The sequence below is a fragment of the Microtus pennsylvanicus genome, chromosome 11 (genome assembly GCF_037038515.1).
Source record: "Microtus pennsylvanicus isolate mMicPen1 chromosome 11, mMicPen1.hap1, whole genome shotgun sequence".
In the NCBI taxonomy this organism is placed as follows: domain Eukaryota; kingdom Metazoa; phylum Chordata; class Mammalia; order Rodentia; family Cricetidae; genus Microtus; species Microtus pennsylvanicus.
This window is the reverse complement of record NC_134589.1, coordinates 19,064,064-19,079,985: the sequence shown is the minus strand read 5'-3', so window position 1 is coordinate 19,079,985 and position 15,922 is coordinate 19,064,064. Positions and strand designations below refer to the sequence as shown.

The 15,922-nt window shown below is 38.9% G+C and overlaps 1 protein-coding gene across 6 annotated transcripts in view; it reads left to right on the top strand.

Annotated features, from left to right (window-relative positions):
* Gpatch8 (G-patch domain containing 8) overlaps positions 1 to 15,922 on the top strand; it is a 71,436-nt gene that overhangs the window by 37,581 nt on the left and 17,933 nt on the right. For 4 of the 6 annotated variants that reach the window (XM_075990554.1, XM_075990555.1, XM_075990560.1 and 1 more), the window contains 3 exons: positions 4,974 to 5,041; positions 5,795 to 5,881; positions 8,973 to 9,116. In XM_075990554.1, coding sequence (XP_075846669.1) covers positions 4,974 to 5,041; positions 5,795 to 5,881; positions 8,973 to 9,116 — 299 coding nt within the window. Of the gene's footprint in view, positions 1 to 2,811; positions 2,857 to 4,973; positions 5,042 to 5,794; positions 5,882 to 8,972; positions 9,117 to 15,922 lie in introns of all 6 variants that reach the window. The other 2 variants (XM_075990557.1, XM_075990558.1) reach the window with 1 other exon arrangement.

Genomic DNA, 15,922 nt, shown 5'->3' with positions numbered 1-15,922 from the left:
TCACTGTGAGTTCGAGACCAGCCTGGTCTACAAGAGCTAGTTCCAGGACAGGCTCCAAAACCACAGAGAAACCCTGTCTCAAAAAAACCAAAAAAAAAAAAGCTTGACAATTAAAAATTGCCACTTACAGGCTGTAAGAAGGCTCTAACTGTTTAGTTGTATCTTCTTGGAGAATTGAGATTTTTATAGCCCAACCTTTTAGGGGGGACAGTCCTAAAAAGATGTACTGAAGAATTAATGGTTGTGTGTGTTGGGGAGGATAACAGTGAAAAGTACAAGAAAAGTGGTTTACATGAAACTAGAAAGTCTTTTTAGAATGATCCTGACTGTAAGAGCTTTTCGTTGTGGTTATGGAACACTTAACACCCCCAGTGGTAGGAGATAGAACTGCAAGAAGCCATTTGGTTGTCAAGGTTTTTATACTAATTTCTGCTGCTGCGTCAGCTGTATAGCACCCCAAGTGTTTTCTACCATTTAGACATTAGAATTGAAGTGGAGCTGGGCAGCAGTGGCACATTCCTTTAATCCCAGTGTCCAGGAGGCAGAGGCAGGCGGATCTCTGTAAGTTCAAGGCCAGCCTGGTTTACAAAGTGAGTTCCAGGACAGCAAGGCTGTTACACAGAGAAACACTATCTGGAAAAAAAACAAAACAAAAAAACCATGGCGTTCAGGTTGTCACTTTGTAAACATGTTCTTTTTTGTGGTGGTGGTGGTTCTCCTTGCTTTGCTTTTGAGACCAGGTCTCACTCTCCAGCTTTGGCTGGCCTAGAACTCACTATGTAGCCCAGGCTAACCTCAGGTTTGCTGTAGTTCTCATCCCACAGCCTTCCAAGTGCTGGTAATTCCTGGTGTGAGTCACCATGCCTGGCTCTTTTGGAGTTCTTTGATATAAACAGTATTCACATAAGGGTGGCTGGGAGATGAATAGTCAGTAAAGTGCTTGTGTTGCAAGTTGCTAAAATTTGGATTCCAGTCCATGTGTTTAAACATGGAGATAGTAGAGACAAAGGGATCACTAAGGTTTGCTGGCTTACTAGCCAGTCTGAGAACTCTGGGGTTGTTGAGAGACATTGTCTCTATAAATAAGGTAGAAAGCCAGAGAAGACACCTGAGGTTGAACTTTAGTAATCCACATACCAGTTCAAACACATACAAAGTTCAGTCATACACAAACATATCTATGAACATAGATACACACAATGGAAATAAAAACTTAGATCATTAGAGCTGAGCTTGTAGCTTTGTGACAGAGCATTTGAGAGTTCATGGATTCTAAACCCACTACTACAAAAAACAATAAGAAAAACATAAACAAATTTCAGTTTATTAGCAAAACATCATTTACCATTTTTATTTAGAAAGTATGGTTATTTGGTCGGGAAGCTCACTTAGCCAGGTAGGTTCTGAACGTGGAGTAGATCTCTCTTCCTTCCTTTAATGTGTATCCCAGAACTCAAGCTACCAGCTTCCAGGGCAAATGCTCTACCCACTGAGCCAGCTAACTGTCCACAGTTCATCTTCTTATAGTTGGGCCTAGTGAAAGACACAACAAACATGTTTTTAATAATAGAAATTAAATTTTAAAAAGTTCCACACTTTGAACTGAATTTAGCTCAGTGTTTTAAAAAGAAGTTGGCTCTTTGAGGGAACACAGTTTGGCTACTGCTGCTTGCCCTTAAAAAATTTTTGATCATGACAAATTGTTACTTATTCTGTTATTTTTATGATTTATGATTTATTTTATGTGCATTGTGTTTTGCATGTGTGTCTGTGTGAGGGACTCAGATACCCTGGAACTGGAGTTACAAACAGGGGTGTGTACAGACTATACCAGGACCTCTGGAAGAGCAGCCAGTGCTCTTAACCACTGGGCCATCTCTCCAGCTCCTCTAAGTAATACTTTTTATGGTAGAATCAGTCATTGACTAGAAATGAAGAAGTAAGGGATTTTTAAAAAATGGTACAACCCCTTCTTGCATATGTTCTTTGGTGTCTTTTTCCCACTGTGATTTTTCCTTGGGTGATTTTTCTTGGTTGTGTAGTCACTTTAATAATGTTAGGAAATTACTGCTTCACGTAGGCAGTGATTTCATCTTCAGATTGTTTTGTAGTTTGGGTCTTTTCCATGAGTTAACTCTGGAGAAATTATAAATGAGGTTCTTTTGAGGCTGTTGTTTTTGTTGTTGTTTTCTGGAATTCTTTTTCAAAGATTGGTATAGTCATGTGTGAAGGACAGATGTTGGTGATGAAGTCTTTTAACAGGAAGCAAAGATCTGAGCAGAGCTACTTAGAGTTTTAACTCATTCTTAACAGAGTTCAGTTCTAGACTTCTGTTAACTATTTTGAAGTGGTCTTGAAGCCCCGTCAGCCAGGCTCCTTATAGTTCTTTTGTGAAAAAATTACCTGGTCAGTGTCTGGTTGATCCCATCCATTCTTTACTGTGACTTATTTAAGGAGTCCCATCTTGCACCCTGAATACTGATTTGCCAGAATGAATAAGTTAAATGAAAGACCAGAAGCTAGAGTTAGTTTTCTCCCTTTAAACAGATTGACATCCCAGCCCATCCCCACCCCTGTGTTATTGAAGAGGAGATTGTTCACGTTCTCAAGTCGCAGTAAAAAAAATCTCACACCCCATCCTGACCAGTACAAAAACAGCTGCTGCAGCACAAAATGTCTTCCCTCTGTCCTCACTGAAGTCGGGGGAGGGAAAAACCCAACCAGTACTTTACCCCCTCCTGTCTGCCTGCTAGAAGGCCTGTTTCCTGCCCTCATGGTTTCTGCCTAACAGACGGTGTTTCTTTTTTACAGCGTTATGATCCTGGACTTGTTGTGGTGATGGTAAACTTAGCAGTGGTAATTTTTATTTTCAGACTGAATTATTCCTTTGTCATCAGTGCACCAATATGTTAGGCTTACTCTCTGTTGTAGCCTCATCCTTCTGCTTGGTCTTTTCATTTTCCTTTCCTTTCCTTATGCAACTTGTCTGATCCTTGTTCATTGAAGGGTAATGTTAAGAAGGGATGTATCTATGTTAGAACTGCCAAAAAGAATCAGTTAGAATGTTAAATTCTAATACTGTCAAAAAAACTTGATTTCCCCACCCCAGTGTAATGGGCACTAGCACTTGCTACTGCAATTTATAAATAAGTTAAAACAAACTTTGACTGCCTTAGAAGGCAAAAGTACTAATGCAGAATTTATAAACAGGGGTTTACAGAGGTAATCAATCTGTACCAAAACGTTGTTTATTCTTCCAAAATAAATTCTGACCAATCAAAAAATATTCTAAAATAAATTTCTTTGATGTTTCTTTTCAATTGTTTCATTGGACTATTTGTTTTTACCGGTAAATCCCTGATTGAGACGTTATGAAAGTGATATTGCACCTAGGAAGTCATTTTTATAACCTGTCTTTACCTTGGTCCTTTTGCTAAAGATTGCAGTCACTGCTTATTTATTATACCATTGGGCAGAAGGAGCACTGTGCTTTCATCATATTTGACTGGCAGTCTGGGAAAGATCTAATAGAAGACTGTGCTCTAGAAAGTTTTTGTTATTACTTGGGTGGGGTTTTTGTTTTGTTTTTAACTATGAAGATAATTGCTTGTTTTCTGTTTATTAAAAACAATAATGGGATCTTGTTGATAAGCAGTTAAACTTCTGAGTGTCAATAATAGAATATTGTTGACAAGTAGTTAAGCTTCTGGGTTTGTTTTTCAGTATGATTTAAAGATGAAAAATACTAATTCCATAAATATATAGACCAGACGCAAGTGTTTCTGGTTATTTTCTTTTTTCTTTGGGATCCTAACAAACCAATTATTGTAAAATTTTTTTCTTTGATAATATCTAAGATTTAGCCTGACAAAACTTGAATTTCTTGCCCAAAGGTATAATATATGTATATGTGTGTGTGCGCGCGTGTATAACAACAAAAATAAAATTAAAAAAAAAAACAATTGTTTACACCAGACTGAGTGAAATGATGAGGGAAGTAAACATTGTGTTTTTTCACTAAAGGTGTACCTGGGTAAGGTAAGTCCTTTTCAGTTACATCACAATGAAAGCGCAAATTGTGATGTAAAACAGCTGTGGTAGTAAAGTGCTTGTCTGCCCCATTTGCTTTGTTTGGCTGGTTATGAGTGGATTAAATATATATTTTCAAAAAATCTCCAGCATAGATCAATTAGTCGAAAGTCAATTTTCTTCGCAACTAGTCCTTTTCACAGCTTACCAATAACCATCCCTAGCCAGTGGTAAATTCACTCTATAGAATGCGACCTCAGGCACCAGTTTTAAAATAAAACCAATCTTGTCCCTAAGGGCAAGTAGCTGTTGTTTTTATTTAAATTTTCATTGGATTAGAAAAGATCTTTTGAAAAATATTTTTTATAAACATACTGAGTTATAATTGTATTGGTTTCCTTTGTTTTCAATGTTCTCTTTTCCCCCCCATTCAAGCATTTAAGATGTTCATCACCAGTTTTAAGAGATGACAAGGAGATGTTGGCACAAATTTGTTCTCATTGCTACTTGGGATCCTTTAAGAGCTTGTGCTGGGCAAGGTGTCAGTAATCCCTGTATTTGGGAGCTTCAAGGTCATCCTCACTTATATAGTGAGTTTGAGGCCAACCTGGACTACAGTCTTATAAAAACAAACAGAAAAAGGAACTTCTAAAGTTTTTGTGATAAACTTGCTGGTGCCATTGACATTTCCCCCATTCATTTGCTTAGTTTTGCCATAGTTACCTGGAGTTCTCTCCAGCTAGGAGGTCAACTAAAAATGGTTGGTTGGGATTAATCCAAGAAAGGAAGGATTGGATGTAAGCTGTGAGAATGGCTTTTGTTTGGTTCACTGTAGCTTTCTGGTCTCTGCACTCCAAGGCAAGATCTAACCACCCAAACCTAATGTTTAAAGTGAGCTGTTGGCCTAATTATATGCCTCAACTTGATTCTGTGTTCCTTTACAGGGAGAACAGACCCTATTCCAATCGTTGTCAAGTATGATGTCATGGGCATGGGTCGCATGGAAATGGAGGTAAAGTGGTCTCATTAAGCAAATTTAATTTTATGGGATATATAAAATCGGCTTTCATTTCAAACTCATATCAGTATAAGCATATATTTATCAGGTGAACATAATTTTAATTTTTCTTTGATCAACTAAAAATATATTTTATATTTTCATTTTGTGCTATTTTTGAAGCACAGAAGATGTAAATACTGCCCCTGTTTTTTTTTTTTTTTTTTTTTTTTTTTTTGGTTTTTCGAGACAGGGTTTCTCTGTGGTTTGGAGCCTATCCTGGAACTAGCTCTTGTAGACCAGGCTGGTCTCGAACTCACAGAAATCCACCTGCCTCTGCCTCCCGAGTGCTGGGATTAAAGGCGTGCGCCACCACCGCCCGGCCTGCCCCCTGTTTTAACTGCGGTGTAAACAATGTGTTTTCTTAGTATCGTACAGAAAGACCAGGTCAGACTCTGGACTTGTTTTAATAGACAGTGTTGCTTTGTGCTTAAAACACTTGTGTGGTAGAAGCTCTGCCCATGTAGAGTTGGTTACAGCTATTGTCCGCGATACCGTCTTATTATCTGAAATATGGGTGGTGAATATTCAACTGAAGTCTTGTTATCAATAGTTGGGTCTGTTAGACCTGTCAGGAAAGAGGTTAAGGACTGAGGAAACATAAGTTTCTTGCTTTCCAACACAGCATTACACTTATGTAAATGATATTTTGGTGGCTAATTCTGGGGTACTTTAGGAAAAAGAATAAATATATCTATTTTTGTCAAGTTGGATTATGCCGAAGATGCTACCGAACGGCGCCGTGTCCTAGAAGTAGAAAAAGAAGACACAGAAGAGCTGAGACAAAAGTACAAGGTACCTTGAGCAAAGTCATTGTTGTTTGAGAATGTCCACACAGAGAAGAGGTGTTTGTTTTTGGTGAAAAGGGTTCCTTGAGTGATAGCATTTGTCTACATTTGCTGGTGATTTGCGTTAATCTCAGTTTGCAGTTACTTTTTATTTTCTCCTGCAGTCAAATCTGTGTTGGAAAATTGTGTTGTGTTTGAAAATACTAGTCCCAGGTAGGAAATACAAAGAAGTCAAGTAGTAGCAGCAAAACAGACAAAACAACAAAAAAGGGGGTAGGAATTCTTGGAGGCTTTCCTTTTTAAAAAGGAAAAGGATGAGGGTATTTTTGTGGAGCAGGCATTCATTTTATGTAATGCCAGTGTGCGTAAAATCTAAAGAACAACTTCCCAGGGTTGGTTCTTTCCACGCAGAGATCAGACTCGGACTCTGTCTTGGCAACAGGTGTCCTTCCCTGCTGAGCCATCTCACCAATCCTGAATGAGGTATTTTATTGTAATTTAAGAATTTTCTTTTTCATTGGTAATTACACTCAGCCCTGAAGCACAGGTTTATCTCTTATTTCTCCATGTGGGCATGAAGTTGGATTCTTTTTGGTTTTTGGGACAGGGTTTTTCTGTGTGACAGCACTGACTATCCTGGAACTTGCTTTGTAAACCAGGCTGGCCTTGAACTCATACAGATCCTCCTGCCTCTGTTTCCCGAATGCTGGGATCACATGTATGCCTGATGTCCTCAGAGTTCAGAAAAAGGCTTCAAATACCCTGGAACTGAAATTACAAATGACTGGGAGTCACCATGTTGGGATCTAGGAACAAAACCTTGATTCTCTTTAAGAGCAACCAGTGCTTTAAAATATTGAGCCATCTCTCTAGTCCACAGTAGTTTCTTTTTATAAGGGACTATTCATAACAAACTGCAGTTTAGAACAAGCATATAAACGTTCAGGAAACTTTCCTTTCAGGGTATTATAGTATGTCCAGGCTCTGTCATAAAATGGGCAAATTAGAAGATAAAAATAGATCTTATTAAGGTTATCATGCAGAAATGATGTTTTTATTGTACTTAAGCTGAAAATGGGAAAGGGGGATTTAAAAAAATATGTTCTGCCATTTAAAGGGAAAGTAAAGCCATAGCGTGCCTACTCAAGGACCTATTGAAGATCTTTCAAAGTCTCACTGCTTTGAAGTGCCTATAAATTTAGCCTAGGTATCTAGACTTTTCATTAGTATGGAAAAGAGAAAGGGGTGATATACTAGTCAGAGTCTTTGTCAGTCTTGGAAACCAAAGATCTATTATTTTCTTCCATTGTTAAGATAGATAACAGATGAGAAAAATTAAATAAAAAAGCTATAATTTTACAGACTTAAAGATGAAAAAACAACAAAGATTGAGGTGATAGCATACCTATAAGGACTCCTGAAATCCAGGATATTCAGACATAGTGGTGCCTGCCTGTCTTCCTAGCATTTAAGAGGCAGAGCAAGGTACTAGACATGACAGCACACACTTGTATTCCCAAGCACTTGGCGGGGGAAGGCCACAGGTTCTAGTACAGCACTTAGGGTCACATAATGAGACTGTCTCGGTAAAGAAAAAAGGTATTTAGGAGATGGTTCACTATGTAAAGCACTTACTACAAAAATTGGATGAACTGAGGTCATCTTACAAAATGCCAGATGTAGCAAGCAGTGCGTGTCTGATTTCAGTGCTCAGGTAGAGAAATAGGGGCAGTGACAAGATGATCCCTGGAAGCTTGTGGACCATATGGACTGGTGACAAAAGAGAGGCCTGCCCCAAACAAGGTAGAGGTGAGCCTAGGCACCCAAGGTTGTCCTGACCTTCTTACACTCAGCATACCTAAGCATGCTCCACATTACACAAACGAAACAAATACTTTTAATATTGTTTTTAATGTCTAGAGAAAGAGCTCAGTGCTTAAGATCACCCAGAGGACCTGGGTTCAATCCCCAGCACCCACATGGCATCTCATAACTATCTGTAACTCTAGGGGATCGAATGCTCTCTTTTGGCTTCCACAAGCACTTCATGTAGGTGAAGCCTCAAGACATTCAAATAAACACTCATACATATGAAATAAAAAAAATGAAACTTTTAAAAAACAAAATGGAAAATTTGAAGATTTCTTGCTGGTGTTTTGAGATTTGAGTGCTTTCTAAGCTCACTTTTATTTTCTTATTTTTTTTAATTTGCCTATTTATTTATTTATTTGGTGGTGGGGTTTCTCTGTCTAACTCCAGCTGTCCTGGAACTCAACTCTGTAAACCAGGCTGGCCTCACACTCAGAGATCCGCCGGCCTCTGCCTCCTAAGTGCCAGGACTAAAGGCGTGTGCCACTTGGCCCACACCCAGCTTTTAAACTATTTTTTTTCTTGAGTTCTAGGAATAATCATGTCAGGTTTCCTCTCTTTATGATAAATTACACTGATTAATTTTTTTTTAATGTTGAACCTTGAGTCCTTTGGATAGATCTTACTTCTCTTGCTGAGTAATCCTGTTTAGTATGTGCTCTATTCCAGTTACTGGTTTAAAAGTAAAATATAGTGACATAATGGGGCTGGGGAGATGGCTTAACAGTTAAGGACTCCTGCTAGTCTCAAAGAGGACCTGGATTCAATTCCCAGTACCTACATGGCAACTCACAACTGCCTCTAACTCCATTTCCAGGGGATCTGAGCTCCCTCTCTAGGCCCTGGCCAGCTTAGCACTCACTATGTACTAAGGATAGCTTTGAACTCAAGGAAGTCTTGTCAGCCTACGGTGTGTTCTGGGCATGTACCAACACTGTGCCTGGTTAAAATTGTGCCTTATATTGAATCTAGTTGGTTTTTGGTTAAGGACAAAATAGAGAATGGTTTTGTCTACCATATTGCCAAAAATGAAATAAAATTACACTCTCTTGAACACTTGTTAATACATATATAAAGTGTTACCCTACCAAATTGCCCCTTGTGTTTTGTTCTGCATTTATCAGTGCCATTGAATTTTACAGAAAGTTATTTTTTTCTTTCTGCTTGAGTAATAGCTGTCTAAATCCTATGGAGTTTATGTCTTGTTTGTATTTTGTGATTCTTAACAGGATTACGTTGACAAAGAAAAGGCAATCGCCAAAGCCTTAGAAGATCTTAGAGCCAACTTTTACTGTGAACTCTGTGATAAACAGTATCAGAAACACCAGGAATTTGACAACCACATTAACTCTTACGATCATGCACACAAGCAGGTAAGGAGTAACTACTTGGTGTCAAGGAAAAAGATTCTTGTTATAACTGTTGATGTTTATGAGTGTGATGGGTTTCTTGTGTCAACCAGTTTGTACTTTTGGCTACCTGATACACTAGCTCCCATTTATCATGGGAGCTGTTCCAACATAGATACCCTCTTCTCCCGGCCACTCCATCACCATTTTAAGTAAAATAATAAATTGTGAGTTTCTTAAACCTTAGGTAATGCTTGTGATTTTGATTAATTTTTAATTTTTTGTTTTTAATGTGGCGATTGAACCGAGGACCACTGAGAGAGCTTTATGTCAGTTTTTCTCCTTCTCTCAACATTTTAGACTTGTGGTCTTCTGAACCTGTGAGTGTAAGAGTTATGGCTACTATTTCCTGTCAGCAAGTCATCTTGTTATTCCATATTCCTTGGAAAATGACTGAATCCTGATGACAATCAAAATAGATATGCTGTGTCTTAGTAACAACAAACCCTTCTTGTCTCAATTAGAGTTTCTGTGTGGGAAAACGCCATGACCAAAAGCAGCTTGGGGAGGAAAGGGCTTATTTTCTAGGTCACAATTCATCACTGAAGGAAGTACAAGCAGGTACCTGGAGGTAGGAACTGATTCAGAGGCCATGGAAAAGTGCTGATTGCTAGCTTGTTTCTTGTGGCTTACCCCGTTTTCTTTCTTATAATACCCAGGACCACCTTCTTGGACTCTTGGTAGTTACTTCACTTAAATTGCTTTCAGACAAGCAAGGTCTTGCTAAATGGTTCAGGAACTCCCTATGTAGACCAAGCTGATCTTGAGCTTGGGATGGGCCCTTCTGCCTACCCCACATATACACCCACCCAGTGTTAGGATTGCTGGGCTGTCCCCAGCTCTCAAAGTTGCTTTTTAAGAGGAAAGATTTTTTTATACAAAATATTTAGGAGAAGTGCTGAACCAATAAAATTCATATTGACATTAATACCTCAGTGACATAGCTGCCAACTTAAGTGTAGTAGAAATTGTTATAGCGTTCATTCTTAGATTTTGACATTCTCATTCATTCTCCTGTATACTTTATGTTGACTGATCTGCTTCACCACTCTTTTCAGTTACAGGAGTTAGCAGCTTGGAAATAACTCCCCAAGGGGCACTTGGCAGTTGCTGTCTAGATACACTTGAGGCTGCCTTAACTAGGATGTGATACTTTTGGAATCAAGTTGAGTGGGATTCAAAGATATTGTTACCTTGGTTTTTTTGTTTTTTTGGTTTTTTTTGGTCTTTTTTGTTATTTTGCCTTTTTTTTTTTTCCTGAAGCTGAGGACCGAACCCAGGGCCTTGCGCTTCCTAGGCAAGCGCTCTACCACTGAGCTAAATCCCCAACCCCCAAAGATATTGTTGAATATCCTATAATACACAACACCCCAAAATAAAGACTCAGAAGTGTGATCACTGGTGCTGAGGTTAACTATTGGAAACTTTCAAATATATGAGCTATTTCACTCTTGCTTAGCACAAATTATAATCATTTTACATCTCTGGTTATCATAAACATTTATAAAGAGCTCATCTAGATCCAAAATGTATACTTAAATTGTTTTTAGATGACCAAAATAAAATATAAAATTAAGAATTTGGGGATCTGAAGAGATAGTTCAGATGGTAAAGCACTTGCTGTGAAAGCGTGAGAACTGGGTTGGATCTCTTAGAGCCATGGAGAAGTCAGGTAGGTGGAGTGGCACGGGTGTAATCCCAGGAGACAGGACTAGCCAAAGTGGTGAGAGACCCCTGCCTCAATATGTAAGGTGGGAAGTGATTAGGGAAGACACCCTCTATCATGCACATATACCTTAGGCACATAATACTCCACCCCAGTTTTTTTATCCTGAGAATTGGCAGATTGTTCAGTGAGTAATGCGCTTGTAGCACAAGCATGATACTGTGGATTCTGATTGGCAGCCTGCACTGTTAGTTGCTGTGGTGGAGAGGCAGACAGAATTATCCCAGGATTTCCAACCAGCCTCACTTATTAGCAGTTTTAATGAGAGATCGTGTCTCAAAAAATAAGGTAGGAGGTGATAAAGACAACTTATACCAACCTAGTATCCATATGTGCATACATATACATGCATGCATAATATATATATTATGTATATACACATATAATACATATAATTATTAATTTCTTGCAGAAAATTGATGAGTACTGTCCACTAATACATGTTTGAGAGCCCTGGTTTGGAAAGGTCTTTAGCTGTACGATTCACAAATGCATGTCAGTTCATTCTTTCACCTGAGTTAGAAGTGCACTTTACATATTAAAAGAACCTTAAGCATAAGCCATAGGCCTGAGACCTGAGTTTTTAGGAGGTAGAAGATTTTGAATTTAAAGCCAGCCTGGGCTACATAGAAAGATGTTTCTGTCTCTAAATACAAAAGAACAGTAGTATGTATGACTTTGAGTTTTTTGTTAGAATGTTACTCGCTTTGTTGAAAAGTAGACCATGTCATCTTTCTTCATTTTCTTGTCTTTCTACAAATTGTAGAATCTCAAAACAGCACAAATGAAGTCTTAAATTTTTACTTTACAACTCCAACTGTTCTCTACTCAAATTCCTTCTTTCCTATCTCTTTTCTCTTTTCGAGAGAGGGTGTTAATTGTAAAACAATGCTGGCCTTGAACTTGTGATCCTCCTGATTCTGCCTCTAGCCTGCTGTGGTTAAAGGCTTATCTCGCCTTCCTGACCAGTATTTAAAATTTGTAAAGAACTATTTGTTGACTTTGGTACAGCACGGGTAACTAATACCGATAGGAGATAGGATCATGTGTTTGAGTCCTCCTCAGTGGGCCTGCCACTTTTCCAAATTGGTGCTCTAAAATTATAAAGGCCCCTGTGCTGCCTTCTAGCAAGACATAGGATTATTATGACGGAGCTCAAAGGTAAGTACTCTACTCCGTGTTAGTTATTCCTAGCTTACATCTCCCATCAAATTGTCATCATTAAAACTTTGGAGAAAGGCTTTATTAGTGATAAACTAAAATAGGCAGGTCCTGGGAAGTACTCTTAAGGTCCAATTTCTAAAAAATTAAGCAACATGGTTACTTACCTTTGTGATTTTTTTTTTTAGAGAGTGGGAGAAGAAGGTGTTAAATGCCTCTATTTACTAGCTTTACTCAAATTTTCTAAGATTTTGAGATGTAATTAATACAGAAATATTGAGACGATGCTTAAGATTTCTAAATGTAAAGTTAGGCATTGCGATTCTAATTCTTGTGCTCTGTGTGATCTCCAGTGATGAAGCCAGCCATCCTTGAAGAAATAACCCAGTGTATGAGTACTTGCTGAGTTCTGACATGCCTGAGTGCTCAGTAAACATTAACACTGATCGTAGTTGTAGGCTACAGTTAAATTCAAAATGAAAAGTTTTTTCCAGCCCCATTTCCCTGCCCTTTTAATTATCTTACGTATCTTTAAAAAATGTTTGTCTGCTGATAGATAGATGTAACCTCAAATTCAGACCACAGGGGATCTTCTTCCCAGAGTGAGTCTGTAGCAGTGCCTTACTAGTGATCGCTCGGGTGGAGGGGTAGCCCAGCGCAAGTGTTGTGTTCAAAGCCCTGTTTGCTCTTCGGTACTGCAAACAAACAAAAAAGTAGAGTCTCTTACTTTAACACTTTTTTCTTTAATCTACTTGGAATGTCTGCATCCTACCTTCTATTTGTGTCGCTAGGGCACCTTATAATACAGTGAAAGGGAGATTATCTCAGGTCTGTTTGGCTTAGTCTTCATGATGTTAGTTTTTTCTCAACTGAAAAAAATTTAAGCCATGTCCAGTGGCATATACCTAGTTATTAAGGCAGAAACTTTGGACCAGCAGCATGGCAATAGACCTCTTTTGTGTTTCTGTTTGGTTCATTGATACTGGTTTGTTCTGTTGTTGCTTAATTAGACACTTCTGCCTGTGTAGTTGAACTTCTGAACCCTCTGCTGGGATTACATATATGAACTCACCATGCTTTAAGGCTCACCTCTTAAACAAAACAAAACACCTAGAACTGCTCACTAAGTCAGCCTTTGATTTATCTTGGGCTATCTATGACATTGGGTTTATATTTCAATAAACCTTGATTACAGCTAAGTAGCTGGTGTCTCTCACTCACTCTCCAAAACTGTGGGCTCCATATTTGTGAGTCATAAGTTACTTGCCAGATTCCTTTACACACTTGAAGTTGTGACTCAGACCTACTCGCTTCCTTCCTGTGTTCCAGAGTTCTGACTGGCACTGGGCACACTGAAACAGCCTCCACACCTCCAGGGTTGGGACTAACTTCCTTACCATTTCAGTGGGCGATAGCTGGATCTGCCATAATTTGTCTTTCTAAGTCAACTTCCAATATTCTCTTCATTTTCCTCTCAAATAAAAGGGTGTTTCCAGCATGCTTCTTTCTCTAAAATAACCTGAGTGTGAAAACACCTGCGCTTGTGCATGCTCTGAGAACCTGGGCCATTAGTCCGGTTCTATTCAGCTGTGGATAAAATAGCAGTTTCCTGACCTTTGAAATAGTATGCCCATCACAGCCAGCAGTGATTTCACTAATCTGAATACGTGGAGTAGAGGCTCCTTCTAATGCATAGTTTCCCTAACTCTCTACTCTCTGCCTGGATTTGTGACAGCATTACCTACCTGTAGTTGATTGTTTCCATACTTAGTATTGCCAAAGAGCCAAAAGGTTTTCACCCAGTGCTCAGAGATGAATTGGCCTCTGAATTAAAGTGTGTTCTGAGAAATTCCTTTGTGGTAGAAGGAATGATTATCTCTTTGGACTTTATAAAAATTTCATTTAAGTTTGGAGTGGCTGCTTTGCTCTTGAGGCATCACTGTTTACTGATTGTTTGGGGGTTTTGTTTCTTTGACTCAAGCTTGTTTGTCAGTTTGTCATTTAATTCTCTATAGTAGGGATGGGGGAGGTGGCCAGAACAAACTCATCAAAACCAGTTGGATGAGGGAAGATAATCCTAGGGCTAAAAGTAAATGAAAACAGCACATTGTCTAGATTCTACACTGTAAATATGTTCTGTGTCTGTTTTGTGTTTATAGTGTTTGCCCTAGAAAACCATGAAGTGATTGGTGGTAGAAATGGAAAACCACAAGGTGTTATTTTTGGTTTGGTTTGGTTTGGTTTTTTGAAGTCTGAAGCTTCATAGATGTTGATTTAAACAACACAATTCCCTGTCAAGCAATCACAGTGTGAGAAACAGGAAGTGTAAAGGGAGAAGTACATGGTAGAACCTGGGTACACCCTGAGGCGCAGAGATTTTGATGCCGTGGTATTTGTGGTCTATCACTCTGGGTACCATTTTCTTTGGAACTGTTTTGCCTAATAGAGAATATAGTCATTTGGTTAGAGTCTCTAAAACCTGGGCATGTTTTGGTCCCTTCACCTACTGAGAGTAGGTTACTTACCTGTAATCATAACCTCATTGGCTCTGGGAAAGTGTCTATAGGAGGACCATCTGCTCTTACAGCTAGTTGATGGCAGACGTGTCAGGAGCTAGTATTGCAGATAAACCACATATCCTCTTCTTACAATTTCTAATTGTTCTTCATCTTGGCATACAGTCCCAAATAAAAACCAGCTTACCATGTTCGTGTTCCACTGTTTCAACTTGTTTTTCTCTGTAAATTTAAATTTATCACAGTGATACACTGTGATAGTAATTCTAAGATTAAACATGTTCTGTTTTATCTGGATGACTAAAGCACCCTAACAAACAGTCTGTAAGTGGCGGTGCTGTGGTGAGCTTTGAACCGGGTGCGGTGGTATAAGCCTAACAAGTCTCCACCTTTGAAAGGAAGGCCAGACTTCCAGGACAGACTGAACTATGCATGGATTTCAGTGGTAAAATTTGCCTGGCTTATGTAAGGCCCCTAGGTTGAGTCCCCATATTGCGTTGGAGGGGTGGAGTATAATGGTCTCTCAACTGGGGTGCCACTGTTCCATTTCATCCAGTTAAATGTGAGGCTCTCTACATTATTTCCCTGGCACCATTGGATAATATCCTGGGTGGTCCTTTTCTAGAAACATCTAACACTGGAGATTGAAGTAGGTGCGCTGGCCAAACACTTGAGGGATTGCTTTAGTTTGGCTGAAGGTGGTCACTGTTAAATTGCATTGTGTTTCATTGAACAGTGGTGAAAAGAGGCCTGGGGTTTTGGTATATAGGATTATTGATATGAGAGAAGAAGAAATGTTTGCAGGTTGACGAAGATGAGAGCAGATATATCCAGAAAGGAAGAAAGTCTTTAATCCAAAAACTACAATTAATTTAATTGGTCTTCAAGTACTGGGTCATCGTTAAGGTTCCTGCACTTTCTTTCCCTCGCTTTGTTCTTTTACTTACCTTTTCTGAACTCTAGGGAGCAGCCTGTCTTACCACCCAAGCAGCTCAGGCTATAGATATACACAACTCACTATACATGACCCTTTTATTTTGAGTGCTAATGTAACATTCAGTTGTTGGGCCTCTTCCTTTCCTTTCCTCCCTCCCTCCCTCCCTCCCTCCCTCCCTCCCTCCCTTCGTTTCTTTCTTAAAATATTTTTATTTTTCAATTAAAATATTTTTCGCTAAGGAATGTGGCTTAAATTTCTGTGAATAAGATTTAGTAGTTCAGCAAAATAAGCTACCTTATTTTCAGTTCTTCAGAACTTTATAATTTTTTAAAATATTTATTTATTATGTACACAGTGTTCAGCCTCCATGTATGCCTGCAGGCCAGAAGAGGGCACCAGATCTCATTACAAATGGTTATGAGCCACCATA